General features: G+C 39.8%; 4 protein-coding genes across 7 annotated transcripts; 1 reads left to right on the forward strand and 3 right to left on the reverse strand.

Moving 5' to 3' along the window:
* Positions 1-156: 156 nt before the first annotated feature.
* Positions 157-5,068, reverse strand: LOC136718203 (calcium and integrin-binding family member 3). The gene is made up of 6 exons (XM_066695851.1): positions 4,945-5,068; positions 3,900-3,934; positions 3,010-3,121; positions 2,277-2,424; positions 1,039-1,234; positions 157-519 (listed from the first exon to the last, which is right to left on the reverse strand). The coding sequence occupies exons 1-6, from the start codon at positions 4,993-4,995 to the stop codon at positions 498-500; spliced, it is 564 nt and encodes a 187-aa protein (XP_066551948.1). The 5' UTR covers positions 4,996-5,068; the 3' UTR covers positions 157-497.
* Positions 5,069-6,025: 957 nt separating this feature from the next.
* Positions 6,026-12,457, forward strand: tax1bp3 (Tax1 (human T-cell leukemia virus type I) binding protein 3). Its single transcript, XM_066696354.1, has 4 exons — positions 6,026-6,182; positions 9,183-9,302; positions 9,666-9,743; positions 10,160-12,457. The coding sequence occupies exons 1-4, from the start codon at positions 6,144-6,146 to the stop codon at positions 10,295-10,297; spliced, it is 375 nt and encodes a 124-aa protein (XP_066552451.1). The 5' UTR covers positions 6,026-6,143; the 3' UTR covers positions 10,298-12,457.
* On the reverse strand, positions 12,231-20,254 carry ctns (cystinosin, lysosomal cystine transporter). 4 transcript variants are annotated; one of them, XM_066696353.1, is made up of 11 exons: positions 20,166-20,254; positions 19,392-19,472; positions 19,120-19,198; positions 18,635-18,719; positions 17,244-17,347; positions 16,977-17,114; positions 16,569-16,668; positions 16,138-16,257; positions 14,873-15,043; positions 13,869-13,986; positions 12,231-13,720 (listed from the first exon to the last, which is right to left on the reverse strand). In XM_066696353.1, exons 2-11 carry the CDS (start codon positions 19,450-19,452, stop codon positions 13,584-13,586), a joined length of 1,113 nt encoding a protein of 370 aa, XP_066552450.1. In that variant the 5' UTR covers positions 19,453-19,472; positions 20,166-20,254; the 3' UTR covers positions 12,231-13,583. The 4 variants fall into 4 exon arrangements, with proteins under 4 accessions (XP_066552450.1, XP_066552447.1, XP_066552448.1 ...); XM_066696350.1 differs by having other exon boundaries at positions 19,392-19,624; positions 20,166-20,242; XM_066696351.1 differs by having other exon boundaries at positions 19,392-19,555; positions 20,166-20,240.
* Positions 20,255-21,564: 1,310 nt separating this feature from the next.
* On the reverse strand, positions 21,565-25,739 carry LOC136718234 (immunoglobulin lambda-1 light chain). The gene is made up of 4 exons (XM_066695904.1): positions 25,553-25,739; positions 25,106-25,432; positions 23,711-23,740; positions 21,565-22,161 (listed from the first exon to the last, which is right to left on the reverse strand). The coding sequence occupies exons 1-4, from the start codon at positions 25,590-25,592 to the stop codon at positions 21,836-21,838; spliced, it is 723 nt and encodes a 240-aa protein (XP_066552001.1). The 5' UTR covers positions 25,593-25,739; the 3' UTR covers positions 21,565-21,835.
* Positions 25,740-25,950: the final 211 nt, after the last annotated feature.

The raw sequence follows: 25,950 nt of genomic DNA on the forward strand, positions 1-25,950 counted from the left end.
CAAAATTCATATAACATACTGGGCTTGCAGAGAATTTGCTACACATTCGAAGAAGTGTTAAAGTCCCGACTGATTTCAATATTCTCTCCAGCATTAAAAAAAAATTAAATAACTACATGAAAGGACAGGAATACCATTTGTCAGACCTTGGAACGGCTTGGAAACTGCATGTGCTTTGTAGGCCATTCTAAAACCCCCGCAGTCCAGCAAACATGGGTTTATTTGGCATTACTTCATGAGAGACTGGCGGCCCTGTGTAATTCAATCCTGTAAAACACCTGCTTTATAACCAAGCTGTAGACAATAGATCCAATTAACTGGAGGGGGGAATAGGCATCCTGGTACACCCCTTTTGTGTGCCTTTCCTATACAATAAGACACATGCTTCCCTTATCTTCAGTCATCTTCTTTCACATTCTCTGGTTTCGCTTTCTACGTCGCCGTCGGTCCATGGTCTATATTTCCAGGGCTGCGGTGGGAGCCCTCGCCGCCTGCCCTTATATTCGGATGTGGAAGGTACTGTTAAGGCAAAAGAGTCATTATTAATTAGTATAATAATGATAAAAAAGCAAACCCAGCAGGATGTCTCGGTTACAGTTCACTGGGTTTAGTGCAATTACTACTGTATACAGAGCAATGCTGCCATCAAGTGGAGAATATTTAGGATTACATACATGGCTATATATGGCAAGCCAAATTTTTATTTTCAGATCTCGAAATACAATTTAATATAAATTGAATTGCAGATATCTCAAACTAACTCCATTTCAATATATCTCAAATTCAATATCTCAATATCAGATACATAGGACAGGACGTCAATTTGAGATGTCTAAATATATTTGATTGTCTAAATTGAATTTGGGTTAGTTTGAGATATCTGCTATTCAATCCAAGATCTCTTAAATTGTATTTCGAGATCTCTCTAAATGACAGTTTGGCTTGCCGTAAACTATATGCATAACATTACAACCGAGTGTATGCTGTCTGTGTTTGCTGTGATCGATAGATGGAGGAGGAGATGCGGGGCGTGCAGACCTGAGGAAGTCCGGTGCGCGCACGATCATGTGCTGGAAGTCCTCCAGGGAGAGCCGCCCATCGTTGTCCAGGTCGGCCTCGTCGATGACCTTCTCGCACACCAGCCGCACCTCCTCGGGGGTCAGCTCATTGCGTGTCAGCTTGTTCAGCGTCTTCTCCAGGTCCGACTTGCAGATGAAGTCATCGTTGTTGAAGTCTGGGAGGAGGAAGGGCAGAGAGAGGGTTCTTTGATTGCTCCCCGTAGCACAGATCACCCAGAGGCCAATGCTTGTGGTTTCCCAGGAGTGCTACACCTGGTGTTTGGGCATCTATATATAGATCTGTCTCTTTGAATGATGGTCCAAGTCTGTTAAGTTGTCACATAAGGTGCAGTTGCAACTACGTCCAGAAAACTTTGAAGACTCCAATAGCACCTAACCCTACTAACCTTAATCCTAACATCCCCCCTCCCAGCCTTACCTCTTACACACTTTGCCAGGATCAATATTTTCTTTTCTTCTGTTTTTCCCCTTTAGTAAAAGTAGTACTTCCTGAGCTGTGTGGCCTTTTAGTAACACAATAGCCACTGGTACATTGTGCAGCATGTCTCTGCTCTTCATCACACGAAACTTAAACTTGATCCTTGTCCCTTCCCAATCGAGGGAGAAATCACAAATTCACGGACATGCCATTGTCACTCATTTGTAAGCTTAGCTACTGCTGCCTTCCTCCCACTTCTTTTAACTCGTCTGAATAATACATGAACACTTTCCTTGACCCATGACCGCGGCCCCGTGCTGTAAAACAGCTTGATCTGTCAGCATGTTTTAATTAGAAAATATTGGCACACTAACACGCATGAGTCTTTCAGAACCAGCTCTGGGATATAATGGGCTAATAAATTATTCCTGAATAGCATCAGTCTTTTCTTCTGCAGTTGTCTCAGTTAAAGCTCGGAGTATAAATGTCATTTTTTTGTTTTGTTATAGAGAATGAAGGTCTTCCAATGGGTGATATAATATGGGAGACTTGCTGCAGTCTGTTTCAGATAAAATAAAAATAAAAATGTATTCTTGGAAGGAATTATTAGGAATAAAGCAAACACACACACACCCACAAAACCATAACTTTGTAAAACAGAAAAGATTTTCCATTTTTGTATCTGCTTTACAACCAATGGCTATAAAAAGACATGTATACAATGCATTCACATTTTCACAAATGTATTTTTAAATACAACCTACTGCATCAGTACTGACCATAAATTTTAAAAGCATAGTATGCTTTCAGATCCCTTGGTGCCATTTCACTCAGTACTGAGAACATGTCCAAGAAATCATCCAGGGTCATGTTTCCCTCTCCATCTTCTGAGAAAACCTCCGCTATCCTCTGGCGAAAGGGATTGTCCTGTGATTTACACGAAATGCATCTTTTTAAAAAACAGCCAGCCAATTAGTTAGCTAGCATTCACAGAAAAGACAATGTTTTTGAAGTCCATCCCAAATTTCTGATCGGAGAGAATGAAGTCACATATATTGTAGGAAAAACCTTTTTTCAATTTACTGGAAAACAAAAGATCAGACCATGAGTTTAGACCCTCACAAAATAAACCTGTATGAAATCTATTATGATGCCCATTAAGAAATGATTTAGCAACATTAAGAGTGATATTTCTGCAAATGCATGGCTCTTCTTAGTTTTTCATACCACTTTGGCAGACGCTTTTGGCCACGTTTATGGGCTAATTACTCCAATGGCTTCTACAGCACAGCCATTCTCTATGCAGACCGCACCTGTATTGTGTACAAGCTGCCGAGTAATGGCCCCCTATTGCCCGTGTTGGGAGCTGTACTGGATAACTTCAAGTTTACCGGGCTCGAGTTACTCATAACCTCTCCGAGACTCCTGTCAATTAGTAGCCGGTAAATTATTGAAGGGGAGGCCGGGCGCATGGCATTGGCAAGCTATGCCAGGACAATTATTGGCCCGTACCTTCAGCTCTGGCATGCTGCCAATCAGCTCGTATGGCACCTTCACATCTGGCTTGCCCGTGTAGTCGAGCGGAACAAGCTGAGGTGCCAGGTCTCGGTAGCGGTGAAAGAGCCTGGAGGAAAAGAGATGCAGCAGGTGGCTTCAGAGAATATCGATCAGTCCACAACTTTATTGACCCTTGGTCACCAATTTCAGGTTTCATAAATTGCCAGCTCTTATGAGAAAGACAAGACCAAGCATTGAAAAATGAACATTTACACAGACTTTCTTGTCAAGTTCAAATAATGTCATGTATATATTTCATAAGCACAATTGGTGAAGCAACGCAGATCCTGATATAAGTAATACGCACTAGGTAGAGCTTTATCTGTTTCCCTTCTTCTTGGGCATTATCTGGATTCACAAGGAAATCAGAAAAGTTCCCAAAGGAGTTGGAGACCTTCAAAGACTTTGAAAAGTCAAGACATCCATCAAGGTAACTCAAACAATGGGCCATGGCCTTGAGATATAATAGAAATGAACTCCAGTTAAAGTGTGGTATTTAAGACCACTCTCCTGTAGTGTCAATTTAGTGTTTAAAGTTACACAAATTACATTTTAGGGAGGTTGCACATTTTGAATTACTCTCCTGGGCTTAAAAGTTCATTGATGCAAGACCTGCTCAAATACAAGCTCGTGGTTTATGACCTGGGCGATGTTTTTTGTCACGATCCTCTCAGATTCCTTTTTTTTTTTGTCTTGGTGAAATTGCATTGCTATTGTGCAACCTATAGCTCACTCCTTCATACAGCAGCCACGGAGGGCTGTCTTAATGCTTTGTCGACAGAATTACCAAAAGTTAAAGTGTCAGTCCATGACCATCGATTAGTCACCCGCACCTCGTTCCTTACCTTAGTATTTCTTTTCTGGTGAAAAACGTACAGTCCTGAAAACCAAGCAAACACAAAAAAGCTGATTTAAATTGTGAAGGATGTGACATAACATTGATATTAGCCAAAATTTAAGTTCCAACTAAGGCACACCTCTTAAGCAACATTAATATAATGACTGTATTACATGTATAATGTATTACCACTCTACTGCGAAAGAACTAATATACTGTATAAAGACTTAATTGTAGTAAACTTTTACTTGAAATTCCTTTAGCTGATCAGTCGATACATGTTAGCAATACACGTAAAACTGACATTTTCAGAGCTAAATAAATAAAGATCTTATTTCTCTATCTATAAAATTAAAAATTCATACCTATTGCCTTTGTTAATGAGACAAAGACCCTGGCATAATCCAGTCTTTTTTCTGTCTTTCTTTCTTTTTTGGCTCGTTTGCTGAACCTTTGGATTGTGGTAAACTCAAATAGCCATTGCTTTAATTCAGTGCTTTTATTTGCTTTTTTATTTGCTTTCGACCCATTGCTAATTCCAGCTGTGGTTTCCTAGGCTGGTGTTTGCATTCAGTTGACAATAGCTTAACACACACACCGATCATAAACTGTCTGGCTTTAACTTTGACCAAACACACCCTGAAAGCATGAAGACATAATTAATCAGAAATTCTTGCCTTATTAGAAGAAGGAAAAATTAAACTGGTAAAAAGCTGATGGCACTTTTGTATGTGGAGCCACTCCATCAACGTTCAGTGCAATCTTTTTCTTCACTAATGTGGGAGCAAAAGAGACTGGTTTCTAGAAGTGTGCATTCAGCAGGGATGAATACTATACTTGCATTCTTGCTGGGCTTATCTTAAGGTCTTGCATAAATAGAAATACATGCTTTCTAAAGCGAAACATTGTACAGAGTTCATGGATATATCACAGAGGGAGGGGGACTGTTGTGTCTGTAAAAAGCAGGCTCACAGAAGATGATAGAGAAAAAGACAAAAGCAAGATTAAATCAAGGGGGTATTCAGCTGAGAAATAAGAAAGTTGAAACTGACCTGATAAGCGTCTAGCTGCTGTGCTGTGAAGATGGTCTGCTTGTTCCCCATTTTTGCACAGACATCTCTTGCCTAAGTGCCATTGCAGCGTTCCTACACAGACTGCCTTTTATAAAGACCTCTGGATATTCCAGATTTGAAAATGCAGGAACAAAGGAGCCCTGAAACAGGCAGGGGGATCAGGTGTCGGTCGCCACTGGCCCCTTTAGTTCCCCATCATAAAGGGAGCATTTCATCGATTTCGCCCATCTGAATAGAAGCCCCTTTGAGAATGCACAAGGGCTGACGTTCAACATGATGCACAGGCAGGTCCAGCCCCGAGCCGCGCTCTGTGCATCGCGCCTACCTCCCGCTCACCCCTGACTCATGTTACAGCTGCTGAGCGGTCATTGTGAAGTTGGCTGCAGGTTGTCTCCCTGCCGTCCTGAACAGGGTGTGGGAGCAGCCAGCAAATGACGACATTGCTCAGAGCAAGGTGTTGCATGTTGTAACGTTGCAGATACCATGGACAAATATCATGCAACTTCAAGGGTTGGCAAGCATCTGGAACAGGATAACATCAGCTTGGGTGCAGTGTGATCTTTTCACTTGGTTGAGGGCCTGGAGAACAATCTATAATTGTAGCAATTAAAACCTTGATCAAATCAAAGCTTTGCAAACTCAAATAATATATCTGTTTATTTTGTTGATCAGCAAGGGATCTTTCTACTATATGCAAACTTGCTATCAAGTAATGTTTATAATTTACACTTGGCAGGTGGGGCGGAAGAGTGAGTCATGGATGAAGAATACATTATTTCTAAACTCTTATGTATTTATTGGTATTGGATATTGTGCTAAATACTGCATTAAAATGTAAAATAAACAAATCAACATAATAAATCTTCAAATTGTAAAAAACATAAACAAACAACAAACAACAAACAAAAAAAGAACTCAATATTGATTGATATATTCTAATAAAATCCGCACCTCACAGCAAAATACAGTTTATACATCCGTGATTTTTCCTCAGCAATTAGGAGGTAGTCTAGTGTATGACCTCATACGCTCCCGCCCGCCCCGCCCAATCATGAATTATTTAGTATTGTTGCTCATGAATAAACAACGTCGTGCTTAATTCTATTTACCCATTCTCCGGCTGAGGGTTGTGTGTTTTATTTGGACGGCGGAGAGGCGATTCTCGTTTCATTTTTACGATGTCTTATATCCCAGGACAGCCAGTAACTGCTGTTGTGGTAAGTTTCTTGCAAGAGAAAACTTTTCTTTTCCCTGCTTGTGTGTGTTGGACTTGCGAGAGATTTCGGGAAGCCCGTGCTAGGCCGAAAAGAAGCATCGGTGTTGCATACCACGTCAATGCGTCGGAGAGGCACTGACTTCCCGCAGTGGAGAAATGACATTAAGGCGTGCCCATCAAAAAAGTTTGGATGTATTATTTAAAAGGCGTAGTTTAACGTGAAGTGATACATCACGAATAGCTAACCGTATGTTAAACTATACTGACATGCAATTATAAATTAATAAGTTCAAAATAACATATTGGTCGATTTATATACTAGCAAGATCAATCGTGTTAATCACATTGGTGGTTGGATATGCTATTTATTTATTTATTTATTTATGTATGTATGTATGTATGTATGTATGTATGTATGTATTTATTGTTGGAAATGAAAAATACTTTCCACTTTCTACAGTATCCCAGTACATTGTGAAGAAATACGCTGAAACCTCAGGTCTGGGTTTCTCAGATTAAAAAATACACTATATTGAACCACAGTGGGTTTGAACCCTTAGCAATTATGTTTTAGAAACTTTACAAACTATAGTAAAAGCATGTGAAATATGCGGTATATGGCATTATTGTAGAGTTATGTCTGGGACACCAGCTGCTCGCTTTGTTTGCCCGGAGGGGAGTGGCTGCAGTCGCACTTTTCCCCATTTAGCTGTTATATGATAGTAAAATGCTGTACCTTTGTTCAAAAGACTGTGTTTTTCCCCCTCCTGATTTTTTATACCCGTAATTGTTTCTACATATAAGTTTATGGGAATAAGTTTATGTATAACCGCAAGAATTGACCTACATGCGAGGGATGTGGCAGTACAGAGAATTGACTTAGCTTTATCTACATCAGTTAATGTTCAAATCCTAACTCAAATAATGAGTTTGGCTGATCTCATTCTGCACTGTTGAGTGAAAATGAAAGTGGGGAGTGCAAAATACATGATTAAAAAAAAACCTCTCAAGACAGGATGGAAAATCTGAGCAATGGGATAGCAGGATAGGATTGCCTCCTTCAATTACGCTCATTTTGATGTGCTTGCTTTATTTTGACCAAGAGTGCTTTGTGGAACAAGCTGTGGACCTCTAATTAGCTCTAATTATATATATTTTTTTCTAACACTTTTTTTCTATGTGTAAGGGAGCAATGCTCTTTTTTTAAAGATTTTTTTTCCCTCCACTTGAAAGATCTAGCTGGGTGTATTGATGTGGCACTTGAGGAGACAGTCTTTGAACACTTCACCATGGCAACACACTGTTTTTTAAAAAATATTCTCATGTGCCTGTTCTTCAGTAGGAAGTGACATCACCTGGAACTGTGTTAGGACATGCGCTGGTGTTTGGCAACCACGGTATGACGGTGCTGTGCAGTGGAATGGAGGCTGTTAGCGAGAGTCAACACGTCCAATCACAATTCACAATGGGTTGGGCACAGTTGAAATAAAAGTGGTGCACCATATTTATAAATTCATTTTCTAGATAAAAGAGAGCAAACGCAAAATGTCTAAATGAAAAATAAGCCAAACGGGGGAAACATTGGTTAACATTCAACAGCAGTTTGTGCTGGTATTGCCTTAACTTAGACTACCATCCTTGGATTCTCCAGACATTTTCTTTCAGCCAGTGTAATGCAATATCTTTCATGTAGGGAACAGGCACTAGTGTTCGGCTGGCATATGAAGGCATCTGGCACACACAGATGCTGCTGCAGAGTGCTCTGTTCCAGAAAGGAAGGCCCCTGAGTAATTAAGCCACCCAGAAGGACATCTTTAATGCGTGAAATGGTCCATGTTGAGCTCTACACTAGCAGGCGATTAGGGCACATTCTTGAAGGGACTGGAGAATGACATTGTTCTTTAAATAGCTGACAGCACCCCAGCACACTGCCGGCCCCAAGTTATTCAATACAAGTGGAATGTGTGTCAGATTGCTAATAAGCAGCTGAACTAATATGCACCACGGCTATGGATGCAGGAATGAAGGCCATGTTTAATACAGGCATTTATTTATAGTATCCATGGCCAAATACTTTTATGATGCCTTTTTTTTATATATATATACATTTTTTGGTCAGTTAAAAATATTTAGAACTGGTATTTATTTTATGTTAGGCTTATAGATAAAAGTAGTTTTTTATTTATTTTTTATTATGTAGACATGTAAACAAAGGTAGAGACTGTCTCCCTCTCAGACAATCTTCTTGGACTTTGCTCTGCCAACTGTTAAGCAAGGGCGGATGTGATCTTGAGATTGCAGTTGCAGAATTTGCAGCCTGTCGCATGCCTAGTGTAAGGGGTGGGGGAGAAAACAATTTGAGATTAATTGTCTCAGGGACTGATGAACTGAAGCCCAGATGTTTACAACACATAGGCCTGCTTTGTGCATCGACATGCTGTAAATAGTGCCAAGAGACGACATCTCTCTCATTTAGTGTAGAGACACTTTTCAGTGCTTGAGCAGTCGGGGTAGATGGCTGGAAGGCCTGGCTGTGTTATGTGTAAAAGCATTGTCGACTGATGCGTGGGCGACAGCCTGCAGGCCCGAGATTCCAAGCAGATGACAACGTAGGACATTTTCTAATATCCATGGGTGTGGTGATTCACTTAATATCTCATGTGTCTGCCATTATATGGAGGAGGGGCAAAGGTAGCCACTTACCCAGAGTGCATTATTATTAATTGGAATATTATCATGATGTGAAGTTTTCAAAATTTGTATCTAGGATAATTTCATCATTGAGGTGGAAGATATTTTTTTGTGAATAAATAAATTAATTTTTTTAATTTGTATCTTGCAAATACTTGATTTAATATTGTAGATACATTGTGCATTGAGTAGGCATGTGTTGTTCAAGAGAGCTGATAGAAAGATAGATGTAGAAAGATAAATGCTGATCAAATGAGAGTTAAGAACCTCCTCAGTATAGTGATATGTTTTTCATGTACGTGTATTTCAGCAACGCATTGAAATCCATAAACTGCGTCACGGTGACAACTTGATCCTGGGCTTCAGCATTGGGGGAGGAATTGACCAGGACCCGGGGCAAAACCCCTATTCAGAAGACAAGACAGACAAGGTGTGTGTGTGTGTGTAGGGGGAGTTGCATTCAGAGGCAACAACAGGATCAAGGCCTGGATTGAAAAGTAAAACTGTGGCCCATACAGCAATCTCAGATTCTGGGAAACAGAAAATGTCCATCAAATGTCATACATGAAATTCATTATCAGTTGCTGTTAATATTTTAATATGTGCATAGCCAAAAAACAGATAAAATATATAAATAAAAGTGGGTTTATGGTAAAATCCCCACGATATGGAGTATAAAGACCTGTAAAGCGATGACTTAAGATTGTCATAAAATGTTTTCACTCGTTTTCACACTTCTGTTGCTGAAAGATGACCTTCAATGAATTAATGCTGTATTTTCCGGTTACTATAGGGCATCTATGTTACCAGAGTGTCCGAGGGTGGACCGGCTGAAGTAGCGGGTCTGATGATTGGGGACAAAATAATGCAGGTACAGGACTATAAACATTCAAGGCCTTGATTGGAAAAACTATTTTCAGTGATTAAAAAAAAAGCAAAGCCAAGTCTTAACAAGCCTATAAATATTTGTGTACCCATTTGAAATGTATTTTTCAGTTGTTTGTTTTCTGCAGTTGTACACCATGTGGGATAATTACCTGTCAAACTAAATATTGCAACCGAGGATAAAAAAACAACAACATACTAATAGTCAGCAATAGAGATCTTCTTTCATGTTAGCCCCTTTGTTTTATTTGCTCGAGCCTATGTCATTAATATGCAGTTTGTCATTTTTCTTAAATTAATTCCTTAAAAGTAGCAGAGTAGGGGATTGTGTTTATATTTGACTTCCAGGAGAAGGAAGGAGTAGTAAGCACAATCCACTCGTTTTGTTCCTGCCCACACCAGGTGAATGGCTGGGACATGACCATGGTGACCCACGACCAGGCCCGAAAGAGGCTCACTAAGAAAAACGAAGACATCGTCCGGCTCCTGGTGACCAGGAAGTCCCTGGAAAACGCTGTCCGGCATTCCATGCTGCAGTAACTAGTTAATAAGGAATCCACAGTTTCAATCCAAAGTTTTCTTTATTATAAATGGGAGTTTTGTGGATGTGAGCAATAAGGCCTATTATGCTTTGCTTACCTCTAAACTTGCTCATTATAACAGTGGCACAGATAAAGACAGAGGAGGTGATTCCTGAGGCCTACTGGCATGTTTCCACTGTGGGTTACTGCCACTGCAACACTGTGCCCCTGTAAACTAAAGACATGATGGTCTCATACAAGAGTACAGGTCTTGTTTAATCTAATTTGTATTTACAATGAAAGAAAAAATGTAGAATTTATTTAGATGTTCTACAATTTTTAATGGTGATTTTGTAAATTTAAGTACCACATTTATGCTGCAGTATTCTGAATGCCTTAAATACAGTTTCTCTAACATTCCCAGGGCGTAGCTGTAGGATAAACATCAGTGGTCATCATATAGGATTTAAGTGAAAACTAAAACTGTGGATTTTTTTTTTTTTTTTTTTTTAGTTAATTAATTCTATATATATGTGCCAAAAGCAATAAGAGTAAACAGTGCTTCAACTACATCAAGCACTTAGAGAAAGTGGGGAATTTGTTTGTTTTGATATATTTTTTATTATATATATAAATGATACCAAAGTAATATGAATAGTAACAATGCAGCCAATGTGCACAAAGTCAAAGCACTACATTAGCCATAATCTACTAACTGAGGTGGGTTGGGGAGTGAAAGACTAGCCTAGGCCATCTGGCTCGACAACATTTGAACAGCTGAGGATCTCTGCATTCCTAGTCAAACTTAGTTATTGTGAATTGGGTTTTTCACAGAACAGTTGTGTTAACTGGCTTTCAAGATTAAAAGGCAGCTGAGACCAAGGAGTTACTACTATAAACTGAATAGGATTCCAGTAAATAACTGACACAGCCAACTAAGCGATCATCGATAAGGCAAACATTACTTATAAATCAAGCTCAAAGCAGTACCCACGGGTGGATCAAGTTTTTTTTTTTTTTTTTTTTTAACTCTGCCTACGGGGGCACTAATGTGTCCAGGGTCCCTTGTAGAAGACCCTGTATTAGGATGTAGAAGTACCCCCCCCCCATATCCAGTGTAGAAGCTTACAAGGGATGGGGTGATTCTGAACAGTGCAGGTGTCCAGAGCAAATTGTTCTCCCTCGATGTAGTTTTACACTGGAATAGCTTTGATCAAGGTTTATAAGGTCTTCTTTCTGTTAATACTATGAATAAAAACCACATAGCCTTATATTCAAAGGAAAGGTAAAGCCGTTCCATCATCACTGCATTATAAATGTCAAACTGACACACAGTCATACGTGGGTTTCTCATTGGACTTTCTATCCACTTTGAATATTGAAATTGATGCCAATATGAGAAACCAAAACCTTGATCTCCTTTCACCACAGTGCCTCCTGTGTATCAGATATGCATGTTGTCTGTACTGCAGGATTCTGACACTGTAAGTGGCAGATTCAGTTGCTGGGGTGTTCCCCACTGTTAGAGAATAGACAAAAAACACTTCAATTAATAAATTAATTCTTTGCAACAGAAGCAATTTTACATTATTCAGCCGTTAAAAGAGTGAGGATTGATTGTTGAAACCCTTTATATGAGAGAAAAATCAATTACCTCATGTAGGATTCACAGCCTTCTGCCACCAACGATGGGGGTGTCATGTTCTCCAAACAGCCTTTGGCTTATTAATGTCTAACACTAGGTATAAACACTAATCCATTGTATGTTAAAGCCAAAACATTTGTTTGTTTCTTTGGGGTATGAAACTGTAAAGGAGAATCTAGTCTCCACTTCTACATGGACATCTTACAGCAAAACGGGACACTTTCAGGACCTTCTCACCCTCCTTAACAACAGTACATTCCTTATTTTTGTCCTAATACTTTTATATTTTACAACTTTTGTTTAAAAGATTAAAAAAAAAAAAAAAATTATGTACATTTTAGTGCTTCCATTTTGTAATAATTCACTCGATTCACTTTTTTTTTGGTCACTTATTAAAGAGCAAACGTTCAGACCTGTGGTAGGATTGATGCAGCTGTCTGGCAGTCGTCATTCGAGCGACTAGTGTTAGTCTGCTGCTAAGACATGTTTCTGATGAATTGTCACCTGCAGTTATTAAACAATACGTACAACATATGCAGTCTTTTTTTTCCCCTTCTTCAATAAAACTGAGTCTTTAACAAACATCTGGGGAATAATGTTATTTATAACATTACAACCATCCGAGACTGGTAAATAGGGTAGGGGGAGAACAGTGTTTTCGGGATATCGTTCACATTCACACATACGGAATTAACTAAAACAAAATATTTATTTTTGCATAGTTTTTTTGCAAAATATAAATGTACACCTAGCTGTACACATTATCAAACAAATCAATTGCGTATACAAATTACAAAATTGAAAAATCAAACAATTTAAAAAGATTTACAATTCTTCATACAGTATAATAAATAGTTGGCTCTCTACTTCTACAAAAATGCATGTAGAAAAGCATTTGTGAGTCATACATCATTGTACACCTAGTATGTTAAGCAAAAATTAAGACTGCTTTCGTGTTCTTCAAACTAAATATATACCTCAACTGTGGTAAATGCATTATTCGTATAGTGTTTATTGTGTTAGTCTTTAAATATTACACTATTTAGCGTTTCAATTATTAGTTCAGCTTCTAAACCTGAAATTTGGTATTTGATGTTTACCACGTCATGATAAGCATCTCTAATGCCACTGGACTGAAAGATTTACTGTTAAAAAGGCCAAAATAATGTCCACGTCTCCCTATTTATAGTAGCTAAGATCTACTGCAAATAATTGGTCTCTTCCCTAACCAGCATCTTTGCCTCGGTGGGTGAAGAATTAAAATTTCAAATTCACCCTTGGACTTCCAATTAAAGTCTTAAATAAACCTCCTATGGAAAAAGTGGTATAAAATATGTTTACTTGATTTATGATTGATAATCAAGAAAATATGTACCTCATTACAAGATCTGTATTCTGTTTAATCTTTAATTTTGGCATAAAAAAAATAGATATACATTTGGAAAAGTACTAAATTGTAAAACCCCAAAAGCGAATGAATGAAAACATTTTGTAGATCATTTTAAAAAGTGTTGAAAGCCTGTTCTATCACTGCCTACATTATTTTGGATAACATGTGCAGGAAGAGCTGGAAGTGACCAAAATGCCCAGAGGATGAACACCCTCTTGCCCACGGTGCAGGTGCCTTGAGAGCGGTCATGGAAGTTCAAGAGGAACCGTGCTATTCTAGACCCTGGTACTCGAGGGCTTTGTGCCGATATAAACAGTAGTGCTGAACCATGAACAAAATGTCAAAGAATATAGAAAATAACCCTAGACCAAACTTGGTAGGGTCTCCAAAAATCAGCCTCCATTGATCTAGAATGAAAAGAAGGAAAACAAAAGGTATCATTGCTATTTTCAGTGGAATGCATGAACCTCAATTAACAATCTACCATCTGCTCTACAAACATTTCCGACATCTGTATCTGTTCACCCTGAGCGAGAGAAAGACATTCTGGCTTACCATTGTTGTAGGACTGCAAGATCATCTGGATAATGCTGAAACTCCCTCCGGTGAAGTCCAGTAGAACGTTTCCGATGCTCCAGCCCTCTGTGCTTTGCCTTTGGTAGTTCATGTAGGCCTGAAAATAGGAACATACTGCCCATTCAAACCACGATTACAAGAGCTAGGAAGACTGAACACATGGGGAAGAACTGAAGGAAAGGATCCCATCCAAACAATGAGGGGAAGCAATAAAAAAAGGTAGGGTATATTGTTAAAAATGTAGAATTGAGAACAAGGGCAGTGATGTTCAGACTGTACAATACACTAGTTAGAGCTCATCTGGATACTGTGTGCAGTTCTGGGCTCCACACTTCAAGAAAGATATCGCTGCTCTAGAGGCAGTTCAGAGGAGAGCAACCAGACTTATTCCAGGTCTGAAGGGAAAGTCCTACTGAGAGACTGAGGAACTGAACCTTTTCACCCTGGAACAGAGGAGACTACGTGGGGACTTGATCCAAGTCTTCAAAATCATGAAAGGCATCGACCACATCAAACCAGAGGAGCTTTTCCAGATCAGCAGGGACATACGGACCCGGCGACACAAATGGAAATTGGGCTTCAAGGCATTCAAGACAGAAAACAGGAGACACTTCTTCACACAGAGAGGCGTCACAATCTGAACAAACTCCCCAAAGATGTGGCTGAAGCTGAAAATTTGGGAACATTTAAAAATAGACTGGATAGCATCCTTGGATCACTCAGTTATTAATGGACACCAAACGAGCACGAGGGGGGGAAAGGCCTCCTCTCGATTGGACACTTTCTTATGTTCTTCTTATGATCCATTGTTACTAGATCAGTAAAGTAACCACAGTCTATTACCCTATGTTTCTCCTGTTTTGCACCCATCAATACAATACACACATGCTTTCAAATATACATGAATTAAAGGCTTACAGAAGGATTACACAAGCTATACAGGAGAGATTTCAAAAATAAGACATAGATATTGGGATCCGTACCTGAGGAATGTATTTGACCAGCGTAACACCCAGTTTGATGTAGGAGAAGTAGTAGAGGTACTGCAGCCAGCTGATCTTATTGGCCACCGCAACGAAGAGAGTGAAGAGCGCGAAGGCCCAGGCGATCACCAGGAGGGCGATGGCCACCTTGGACACTCTCTGGCCTCCTCTCTGACTCAGACACACACAGGGGCAGGGTTTGGTGGTCAATACTGCACCAAGACAGCCACGACAACACTACACAACCTTGGCACTGAAGAGGATCACTTAAGCAAGTACCAGCATTCTGAACAATGTAGCATTTTAATTCTCTACGTGATAAGTAAGTTACCAATATGTAAGAATGGAATCTAGTCAGTGTACTGATACACTGTGATAGTTTCAGGTTTGTATTCTTATTCTACTGGTTTCTGGTACAACTGTCTAGGTCAGGGGTGACTAACCAGGATTGTGGCTCTCCAGGTCTCTCTAAATTATCCAATCATTGGATACCTTAAGCACAGGGACAATTTGCCTAATTAGCCCCACAATTGGTTCAATAAAGCAGTTAACGACCTGGATGAAATAAAACCTGTAGGCCCTGTGGCTCTCCAGGACCAGGGTTAGCCACCCCTGGACAAGGTGATGTGCGGTAAATACCAAGTGTATGAGGTCATTTATTTTATAGAAATGTCTGTTAAAGCACATTGTGGCTGACAGAGGTGTAAATGCAGAGTTTCACTTCAAACTAACTGACCCTGCCATATAAAGACATAAGACACATGTGCAAGAATGGAGATCATTTTTTCAAATACTTTTTCATACTATAGACATCTCCCTCTACAATAGGTGCACTTTATTCTTGTAGGATATTAGTTAAATATATTTTACGTTCTGTAGTTTCTTCTGGTTATGAAGGCAGAGCACTGTGCTTTTACAACACTGAGTGGTTTATAGCCCTGCTCCTGGAGGAGTTCCTACGCTGCTGGTTTTTGTTCCAACTGAGCTCTCAATTACTTAATTGAAGGCTTAAATTTAACTAATAAATTATTTTAAACAGTAGGTGTTTTAAGTTATGTAGAGAATTGTACAAAGGACTTATTAAAATAATCTACTTTTTTTTATTACACGATATAAAAAAAAAAGTCAAATCTAAGCAGATTATTACTGCAATTAAAGTTAGATTAAGTAATTGAGAGCTCATCTGGAACAAAAACCAGCAGGGAAGGGGGTCCTCCAGGGCCAGTGTTGGGAACCACTGGTTTAAAGAACAGTCTCGTACTCACCTCATAGATCACACACTGACAGATGTACACAAGGGTCAGCACAACAGCATGCAGGCTGAAGAACACATCATTGGCATCCACTGGATTCACGCCTTTGGGGTCGGATTTCAGGAATTCCTCCTGGGCAAGGAGAAGGTGCAGGTGAGAGGGAGGAAGTTGGTAGTTCTGCACAGAGGGGTATATTTTTATCAAGGGCTATGTGCTCAGGTCGATGTCAGCATTTATTCTAGTTTTGTTTTAAAGGAAATTCAGATTTGCACCTTAAAAGCTTGTAAGAAGCTGCTCATTCATGGGGAGAATTCCAAACTCGCAGAGAAAAGAATGAATAATCACAGAAGACAATTGACAAAAACTATATATAAAAAGAAATGGGGAGAAAAAAAAAACAGATGGGGAAAGTAATATTTGTCACAAAAGAGCCACTGACTTACTTTCACATAGGGCACCCAGAAGAGAGCGACATTGAAAATGCTGTATGCAATAAATCCAGTCAAATTGAGCGCCAGGAAGTCAAAATTGAGCCCCACAACACTGTTTGGTAGAATAAGGAAGGGAATGAAATATGTAATTCTTCATACACACTTTCCCTTACTCTAACAAAATATGAAGTCCGATTATACTTGGACAATGAAATGAACAGAGTCTAATGTTCAGTGGTAGCAAAGGTTAACACTGCACAGAAAGACCAGGCCGCATAGCCACAATAGCAATAAACACTTCAAAAACAGCTGTCTTTGTATTACTCACATTACGTGTACAAATAGAACTAGCACCAAACAGGACCTTACAAAATAAGGAAACGCCAAATGCAAAATAAAAAAATTAGTTCAGGAAGGTACCTTTTTCTTCTCCAGTTCTCATAGACTTGGGGGTAAAAAGAAATAGACCAAGCCAGGAAATAAATCCAGCCGATCACTTGGCTGATGATGTCGAGGACGTTGCTTCGTACAACCATAAAGCGGATTCTGGTGAGAATGCTGGAATGAAGATTGAGGAATTCAATTGGATTGTTACAAATAATAAGTGATAAATCTTGACGCAAGCATTAAAATGGCCCTCAATTACTTTTTTGTTCTGCTACAGGTTTGTGCTACTCAATAACTCGCCTTGTAAGATTAGTGGTGTTGCTGCTTAGATGAACGGTCACCTGCCCAACATCTAGTGCCTGCACCTCAAAGCTTATGGAGGTTTCTTCAGCAGGCAAAACCACCTGGAAAGCAGAAAGCACTGTTAGAACATGGAGAGCACAGCAAGGGCTCATTCTGAGCTTCTGCGATTCTCGGTTTCATCTTGAGTTTGAAGTATCTGAGACATGAACTGCTCTCCTAAAAAGAAAAACAGTATGTTAGTCCAGCTACAGTATGGTAACAAAACAATGTGGCGAATTTCCTTTTAGAAGAGCAAATCTCAGATACTTCAATCTCAAAATGAAACAGACTACTGCAGAAGCTCAGAATAAACTTGAAATCCAACACGGATGTGGTTAAATAAATAAAACAATCATCATGGAAAATGTATGACGTTTGTCTTGTGTTTTCTCTTATATATTTCAGGGAGAACTAGAGAGAGCTTTGTGCTTCTCTTGGGGTAGACATTATTTGCTTGATGACAGATTACCACAGATTAACAATGCAGAACAAGTACACCATCTTATACCATGTTTATTACTACTATGCCAGTATTGCCAATCGCACAAATAAGTTTTGACCTAGAAAATAGCCATGACGTACAATAGAGTTCTAGCAAAAAGAAATATCAAATAGAAGTCCAGTATTCTCTATGGAAGAGTGTTGGGTCATCTCACACCAGTTTATCATGCACACAATGGGAGACCCAAATGTGCAATTTCACTTTTCACACAAACTAAACGGTGACCGTTATCTCTTGGCTTCAGCACTAAGCCTGTGGTTGGACTTCCCCATTTCGAGCAGCTTCACTTCTTCTTAATGTTTTGTCATCAGCTTGACTATCTGTAGCAGAATTATGTCACCCCTTGCTGTAGTCCCAGGGGAGCAGATAAGACTAAGGTTGTTGCTCATTCTGCAATTCACTCAACTGTTGGTCGCCTTCTCAACTCAAAAGATGCTGTTGGTCAAAAACTAATGTTGTCAAAACACTTGTATCACTTCAAAATAATGTAATGCTACATTGTGTAGGGGGTGGGGGGTAATAATACTCTTCCATGTTTCCATACAATGCTCTAAGGTGTTTGAGAAAGCATAACAGATATTAGTCCTATATCTTGTTGGTATTTCTTGGTTTATTTCACAGGAAAGAAAGATAATAGATTTAGCCCAAGGTTTTTTTTCCAGAGCATGCATTCAAAGTTTGTAGCAGAAAAGGAGAGATCCAACATGACCTGACTGTTGTAAATTTGTTCAGTAAGTCTAAGGAATGTTCGATTTCAGTGTCTGGACTATTTCCATGTCATCAAGTGCCAGACAGATATCCACTTCACACAGTTCTGCGGTTTGAGATCAAAGCGACCGCTGCTTACCTGCTCTGGCAGCTTAACAATGGAGGCATTTTTCGAGGAGAAGGTTACGTTTAAGGTAATGGCAGCTGCCACACTTAACGGAGCACTGCAATGGAAAAAGGATGAGGCACAAGATTAACAATAACATTATTTTCTCTAGAAGGAGGAAGCAGACCAGTTAGCAGTTCCTTTTCCTCGGAATTCCCCCCACCTCCCCGAACTGGACTACTCAGACTGAACGGTCCACTATCAATCATGAAAAGCATCAGACACCTCACTGATAAACTGCTCTCATTGAGAACCTACAGTCTGTGGTAACCTTTACACCGAAGCAAAATAGATTATATTTAAAACACACATGCACACAAACACAATAAAACCTTATACAATCTTATACAATAACAGCTGGAATCTTTTAAATCTCAAATGTCTAAAATCAAAGGGATATTTCAGGTATTTTCCCATTACTCAAGCAGACTCAAGCAGACTCAAGCAGGAAGCCATACCTTGGCACCATGGTCACATTCTTCGAACTTCCGATCTCCAGGGCTACAGTGGAAGGCACAGACAGAGACACACTGGCATCTGAGAAAGAAAACGTGCACAACAAAGAAATGATTCAGACGGCCAGCAGCATCAGGAAAATGACACCACTATTTCTGCAAGAAGGCACAAATTCAAGGCGACACAAGTTTGCTGACTAGATCAACCCTTGGTCAGTACCTGCCACAAAGTATCACAACACATGACGTCATCCTGGGTCTACAGACACACTCACCGCAGAGCCGCAGGGCCACAGCCAGGAGGGCCAGGACTGAGAGGGGCCGCCCGGCGCTCATCTTCCCCGGAGCACAGCCTGCTGCAAGGGCATCAGTCATGAGGGCAGTGCTGCCAGATTCAGTTCAGCACAGATCATGAAAATGCTTGTTTCTGGTGTCCGGACTTGATTCATGGAGTCAGATTTGCATCAGCACAAGTAAGAGCTAGATCAGATTTCTGAAACATGGTTATCTAGCCAAGAGCAACAGTGGAGCGTAAGAAGAGACGCACCTGGAGGTATATTCATTTTTACACACACACACACACACACACACACACACACACACACACACTTTATGAAAACAGGTGCAAAGTTATAACAGCCCTCATAGAAAAAACACAATATATCAGTCACCTTTCTATCAAACACATACAACATACCTATTTAAAGACTAGTTCTGTTTAGTGTTATAGCTCTTCAGTACAATAGAGACAACTGCGCAGCGTTAGTCACACGTTAAAAACATGTCACGTATATTTGTGATTCAGACGTGCTGACACATATGTTCACAGCCATACTGGAAAAACAAAATGAGAAAAAACTGAAAATCTATTCACACAAGACACTACAAACACAACACGGCAGCTCCTGGACTGTCAGTGTATACAAGTTGTTGCCGGGTGTAAACGCATGCAGCACGACTGACTGATTGGGACTGATTATCTCACACACAGCTACACAAAACCCCGTCAAATGACATCTAAAGAAAATCAAGACATCTTGACTTCTTACCTCCGATCGCAGACTGACGCTTCCTCACTTCCCTCTTCTCAGTCCGCCTGGCAGGGTCACATGATACGGGTCAGCTGACCAGCCGCCTCGTCGTTTACTGTATGGCTTCCTTACTGGGGTACGCTGCGCAGATCTGCGGAATGCCAGCGCTACCATTGGTGGATGGGCGCAGCCCCGCGCAGAACGGCGCACATCTGCGCCACACGACCTCATTACTTATTCAGACCAATAGGGATTGAGTGCGTCTGCTTTCCAATGGGGTTGAGGTGGGGGTGATTCACATTGAAGAAAACCATAAAATAAATTAAACAAAGAAACAAGAAGTATGAAAAAGGACGTGGACGCGATGTAGGTGAAATAGTTTTGTTTAAACGGAAAAGTACTTCTGTGTGTAGCTAGCAAATACATACCCGAAAAGCTTAGCAAAAACGGATTTTGTATGATTTGAATAACTCCCATGGTTAAAAACTTATCTCAAATAAAAAGCTCACCTCAGGCCACACGTCAAGTCACGCTGTTGCTTTTGCGGACCTTTATGCAAACTACGTTTACTGGATCTAGTATAGTGCAAGTGTAGTGGTCATTAAATATGGAAATAATAAAATCAAACTTTTAAAATAAATAATGGTGAAAGGAATACGACAGTACCTATACGTATCCAGCAGGTGGCAGCACTGGACAAGGTAATACGTTACGGCTGTACACTTCCATCAAAGTGAAAAATGATAACATTAGTGCATTTTATTAAATTCGTCTTGAGCTTCATGTTGAGTCTTGTTTCACAAAGTCCTGGTGTAAGGCCTTATTTTTATTCATTAAACTAAGCAACAGTGAAAGGCCATTTATAACACTCCAATACAATCTTTAAACCCACGCTAAGTAATACGATTTAATATCAGTAGCATACTTTTATGTTTGTATAATAATAATAGTATACAAATATAACACAAGTATTCTTTTATTTCACTATTATTCACTACTTAATTCACTATAAAATATCTGAATAGCTACTTTTATTTAACTTATTCACTATTTTATTAATAATGTATAAGTAACAATTACTTATTATAATAATACTAATTATTATTACTTATTATTATTATAAGTTCTTATGTGTTGTTATTTGAGCGCCATCACGCAAGAGAAGCAAGCACGTATACATACACTTTTAAATACAGTATATTTGTATTATTTTTCTAATCTATTATCGCTAAACCAAGAAAGATCTGATCCACTCTTTTATTTATTCAATGTCCCTCAGGATAGTCTGTATTCTAACACATGCTGATCCAATTCTCTAAAACATTGCAAGTGCTATATATTTATACTGGATGTATCATGCTGCTCAGGCCATGAGCATGTCCCTTTGCAGCAGCACATATTATAACAGGACAGCTGGTGCGTTCATAAATGCTCTTTATTGAAATGGAAAGGTTCACACAAGTCTCAAATCACAGAACAAAAAATGCTAATCAAAATCGCAGGTTGACGTTGTCACTTCAGATGAATTTCTTCTAATACAGAAATAAAGCCATACAATAACATTGAAGCAGGAGTAAAAGTCGTCTGATCACCTTTCTTCGCTTGATAGCAACATACCTCCCCTGTTTCTGAAACATGCAGACAACTAAGCAAGACTTGCAACAAACTGCGGCAGTGGGCTGCTGATCTCACAGGAGGCACTGCGACTTCTTAACCTGCCGGGAGGCGGAGGCAGACCCTCCTTGAGAGACGGTGCAGGAGTAGCTGCGGTCGCTGTCCCAGTCCGCCGCGGACACGCTGAGGAAGCTGCTCAGGCTGAAGGTGCCGTCGTCCTGCACCGAGGCCGGACTGGTCACCACGCCGGTGGTCACTGGACTCCCGTTGGCCGTCCAGCTGACGTCGGCGTAGCCCACAGACATCTTACTGGCCAGGCACACCAGAGTGGCCTCGCCCTTGTCCAGCTCCTGTGTGGACGGGCGGTGCAGTGTCAGAGAGGGCGCCGGGAGAGTTTGATCTGAAGTGAGACGATCAATATTTAAAACTAGAGCACACCTGGCACTGGCCTCTGTACAATGCTGTATATCAATACACTTAATTATGTAGTTAATGCATAATTAATAAATACAATACAAACCTCCTTAACTCCAGCCTAGCTAGAATATAAGGTTAATTGTTCACACACATACCGTATATGAATAGTGAATATTATATGAATATATTATATGAATATTGTTTTATATACTATATATTCATGTATAGCCTATATACAAGTTTCAGCATGATGTAATTCAGCATTAAATCAGTGTTGCAGTCATCTTTGAAATGCTGTAAAATGTTAGAAGAAAATGTTGAAGCAATTCAGCTTTAAAAAGGAATAATGCCATGTTTTTTTAAATGTCTAAGAAAAATTTAAATATTTTTACCGAAAGTGACAAAAGCTTCACTAGCTTTGACAATTTTTGTGAACACTTTTGCTCAGATTAACTAATGTTCCTACCTCTAAAATAAATATATTTAATGGAGATATTTCACATTTTAACAATACATACCTCAACTTAACTCAATTTAACATGTGAAATACATGAAAAAAGAAACCTGGCCATTTGTTATAAAGCGGGTGACAAAAGTGAGAAAAGCGTCACAAGCTTTGACTATTGTTTAAACACTTTTTTGCACAGATTAACTAATCTTCCTATCTCTAAATAATTTGATATACTAAAAGGCGATATTTCACATCTTAACAATACAAACCTCAATATTTAACATGTGAAATACATGAACCATTTGTTATAAGACATGTGACAAAAGCTTCACAAGCTTTGACTATTTTTTAAACACTTTTGTCTGATTTGTAATTAAAGAAAGCATCTGCACACACCATCAAACTTCTAAAAGGAGAAGAAAATGTATGAAAAGAAAACAAGGAATCTCAAACACTTAAAATGCTGCTTTTTGTTAGGTTCATCCAATGTTCATACATTGATAATTAGTGCAAGAAAACTGTTCTCCCTGCAAGTCCAAAGAAGTAAGCAGAAGTTGAAATCAGCTCAGATTAACTAATCTTCCTACCTCTAAAATAATTAGATGTTAAAAACTGAAATATCTCTTTTTAGTAAAATACAAACCTTAAAATGTAACCTGTGAATTTAATTAAAAAAGAGACCTGCCCATTTGTTATAAAACAACAAAAACACCAACATATTTTCAAATCAATCAACATTTCCAAACCTTCAAACACAAAGTCACAAACACAATCACAGAAATACACATGCTGGTAATTAATTAATAAAACAAAACACCTAAGCAAAAAAAAAATTGCAATTCTGATTTTTTACTTACCTTAATGGAGTAAAAAAACAACAGCGGTTAGTAAAAAAACAAAACAAAAAAACCCAAAGACTTAATATATTTGGTTGAAACCATTTTTTTACCCAAAAAATTCTACGCAATCCTCTCCAACAGAGAGGAGAAATAAAGCAAGGCTGTTTAAAATCAGAAAACACACATTAACTGGGAAAAATATCATTTGAGCACTGAAAACGTGAAAGAAAGAGACTCCTCACCTGTGACAATGAGCTTTGTCCCTTGGCCGAATACCACTGTGGTAGAGATCAGATACAGACTCATGCAAAAACTCCCCCTGCTGAAGAGTAGAGGGAAATGGGGTGTGGGGTTTAAAGTATATCTCCCCTCCATCCTGGCAATAAATAATTTCCTTTCCACAATCCAAAGTAAGCCAATGCAAGTGTCCATATTAAGTTACAATACTGTTTTTTTAAATCCACTGGTTGACAGTATGTATTAACCAAGACCTTGCACACACGGATCAATCACAGTTGAAAGCTTAAGCCATTGCTCCTGATGGGTTAGAGTCCCACGTTGACTGGGTCTTCCATTTGACATCCTGGGACAGCAAATCTGATGTCAAGCAAGGGAATAGGCCTCCAATTCTCAGATTAAAACCATGCCTTTTTGTGTGACATGACTTGTGTGCTCTGCTGTCCTAGGTGCTGAAATGGCTGAGGAAACAACATGCTGAGTACAACTATGCTGAAAACTGGGTGTCTTTTTTGGCATGCTTTCAAAATATAGGCCTGATGTTAACTGGGAAATTAAATCACCAATAGTGAAGTGTTTCATACCTAAATAAGGGTATAGTCCCAGTAGATTTTTCTCATGACCTCTATCATGGTGATAGGTAAACCCAGGCACCTCCAAACTGCTCTGGATTAATGGAAAATCTGTGTCAGTCTGCGCTCTGGATCTTTAACGTGTCTGGATGAGGACCCAGCTCCATTGGCAGAACTTGTGTCAGTGTGTTTCTAGGTCAACACTGACTGAAGTGCCACGTGGAATGAGTTTGAACCAGCAATCATGACAATCCATCGTCCCAATGTTGTAGTCCAGTACAGGGTGACTTCTTGATTGGGACTCACTGACAAAACAGGAAGCTCCTGTGTCCGGATTGTCAGAGGGCGGACGCCTGGAAGAAAAATACAGTAAAAACACAGAAAATGAATAAAGAATTGTTCTCATTTACTATTAATGCCATGTATCATATATCATTCTGTAGGTGTATTAGGTCTTACATGAGAGTGCAGAGTGACCCCAGCATGTTGGCAGTGGCTCTGTGAACAGGTCTCTTACTGTCCAGCTGAGAGAGGAGCAGGTCTGGAGTGTGAGGAGAGGAGAGGCTGTGGGACCCGACTATAAGGGCCAATCAGTGGGAGGCAAAGGGACACTCACTGCTCAGCCAATCACAGGGGCTCACTGGGGGGTTTATGCAAAAACAGCCAGTAAGAAAAGGTAACTGAACTCGTTGTTCTTTCAGCTGGGACAGTGTGACCCCATGGGAACTCTGACAGCAGTGTGTTCAGTAATGGCAGGTCTGACTGAAATGCAAAGCAGATGTGAAGAAGGGCTTTGGGGAGGTTTCTGTTATGGCCTGTATCACTGTGATACCCAAGCTTGGGCAGGTTTATCATGTACATTACAGTAATACACTCCCAAGTCTCCCGCTTCCACATTGCTCAAAATTAATTGACAGTCTGTGTTACTCTGACATTTGGATGTGAAGCGGCTGGATGAGAACCCAGGTCCATAAGTGGGAGCACTGAGACTGATGTGGAAATATAACACAAACTCAGGAGAGGAACCTGGACTCTGCTTGTACCACCGAACCCAGCTGTCTACTGTCCCAATGTTACAGTCCAAGGTGGCAGTTTGTCCTGCACTCACAGACAGAACAGGAGGCATCTGTGTCACCACTGACACACAACTGACACCTGGAGGAACAAGAAATGGAAACACAACAGTAAAATAAAGTTTAAATTAATATACTTATCATACATATATCTGAAACCAAAGCTAAAATATTGAAGGAAAACAAGAAGCTCAGTTCCTACATGAGAGTGCAGTGAGGAGAGTGCAGAGTGACCCCAGCATGTTGGCAGTGGCTCTGTGAACAGGTCTCTTACTGTCCAGCTGAGAGAGGAGCAGGTCTGGAGTGTGAGGAGAGGAGAGGCTGTGGGACCCGACTATAAGGGCCAATCAGTGGGAGGCAAAGGGACACTCACTGCTCAGCCAATCACAGGGGCTCACTGGGGGGTTTATGCAAAAACAGCCCTTGAGAAGCACTGACTGGAACAGGACCTATGACTGACATAGGGAAAATTTTGTAAACAGAGCTGAGTAATTCTGAATGGTGAAATAAAGTCCAATCAACTCCTATTGGTACGAATCTGTCTTAGACATTGAAAGGAGACACGGTCGTTGTTGAGCAGGAAATTCAGGACAACATGGT

Source organism: Amia ocellicauda, chromosome 22 (genome assembly GCF_036373705.1).
Source record: "Amia ocellicauda isolate fAmiCal2 chromosome 22, fAmiCal2.hap1, whole genome shotgun sequence".
In the NCBI taxonomy this organism is placed as follows: Eukaryota; Metazoa; Chordata; class Actinopteri; order Amiiformes; family Amiidae; genus Amia; species Amia ocellicauda.

Excerpts from the sequence above, each read along its gene's own strand:
- LOC136718203 (XM_066695851.1), bottom strand. The coding sequence starts at position 4,995 with ATGGGGAACAAGCAGACCATCTTCACAGCACAGCAGCTAGACGCTTAT. Across the intron at positions 3,122-3,899 it reads ACCAGAAAAGAAATACTAAG|GCTCTTTCACCGCTACCGAG; the intron begins GTAAGGAACGAG and ends CTTTTCCTCCAG. Across the intron at positions 2,425-3,009 it reads GCAGCATGCCAGAGCTGAAG|GACAATCCCTTTCGCCAGAG; the intron begins GTACGGGCCAAT and ends TGTAAATCACAG.
- tax1bp3 (XM_066696354.1), top strand. The coding sequence starts at position 6,144 with ATGTCTTATATCCCAGGACAGCCAGTAACTGCTGTTGTG. Across the intron at positions 9,303-9,665 it reads CAGAAGACAAGACAGACAAG|GGCATCTATGTTACCAGAGT; the intron begins GTGTGTGTGTGT and ends CGGTTACTATAG. Across the intron at positions 9,744-10,159 it reads TTGGGGACAAAATAATGCAG|GTGAATGGCTGGGACATGAC; the intron begins GTACAGGACTAT and ends TGCCCACACCAG.
- ctns (XM_066696350.1), bottom strand. The coding sequence starts at position 19,491 with ATGACTGATGCCCTTGCAGCAGGCTGTGCTCCGGGGAAGATGAGCGCC. Across the intron at positions 19,199-19,391 it reads TGTGGCCCTGCGGCTCTGCG|ATGCCAGTGTGTCTCTGTCT; the intron begins GTGAGTGTGTCT and ends TTTCTTTCTCAG. Across the intron at positions 13,721-13,868 it reads CTTGCAGTCCTACAACAATG|ATCAATGGAGGCTGATTTTT; the intron begins GTAAGCCAGAAT and ends TTTTCATTCTAG.
- LOC136718234 (XM_066695904.1), bottom strand. The coding sequence starts at position 25,592 with ATGCTGGGGTCACTCTGCACTCTCCTCACTGCACTCTCAT. Across the intron at positions 25,433-25,552 it reads TCTCCTCACTGCACTCTCAT|GTGTCAGTTGTGTGTCAGTG; the intron begins GTAGGAACTGAG and ends TTGTTCCTCCAG. Across the intron at positions 22,162-23,710 it reads GACAAAGCTCATTGTCACAG|ATCAAACTCTCCCGGCGCCC; the intron begins GTGAGGAGTCTC and ends GTCTCACTTCAG.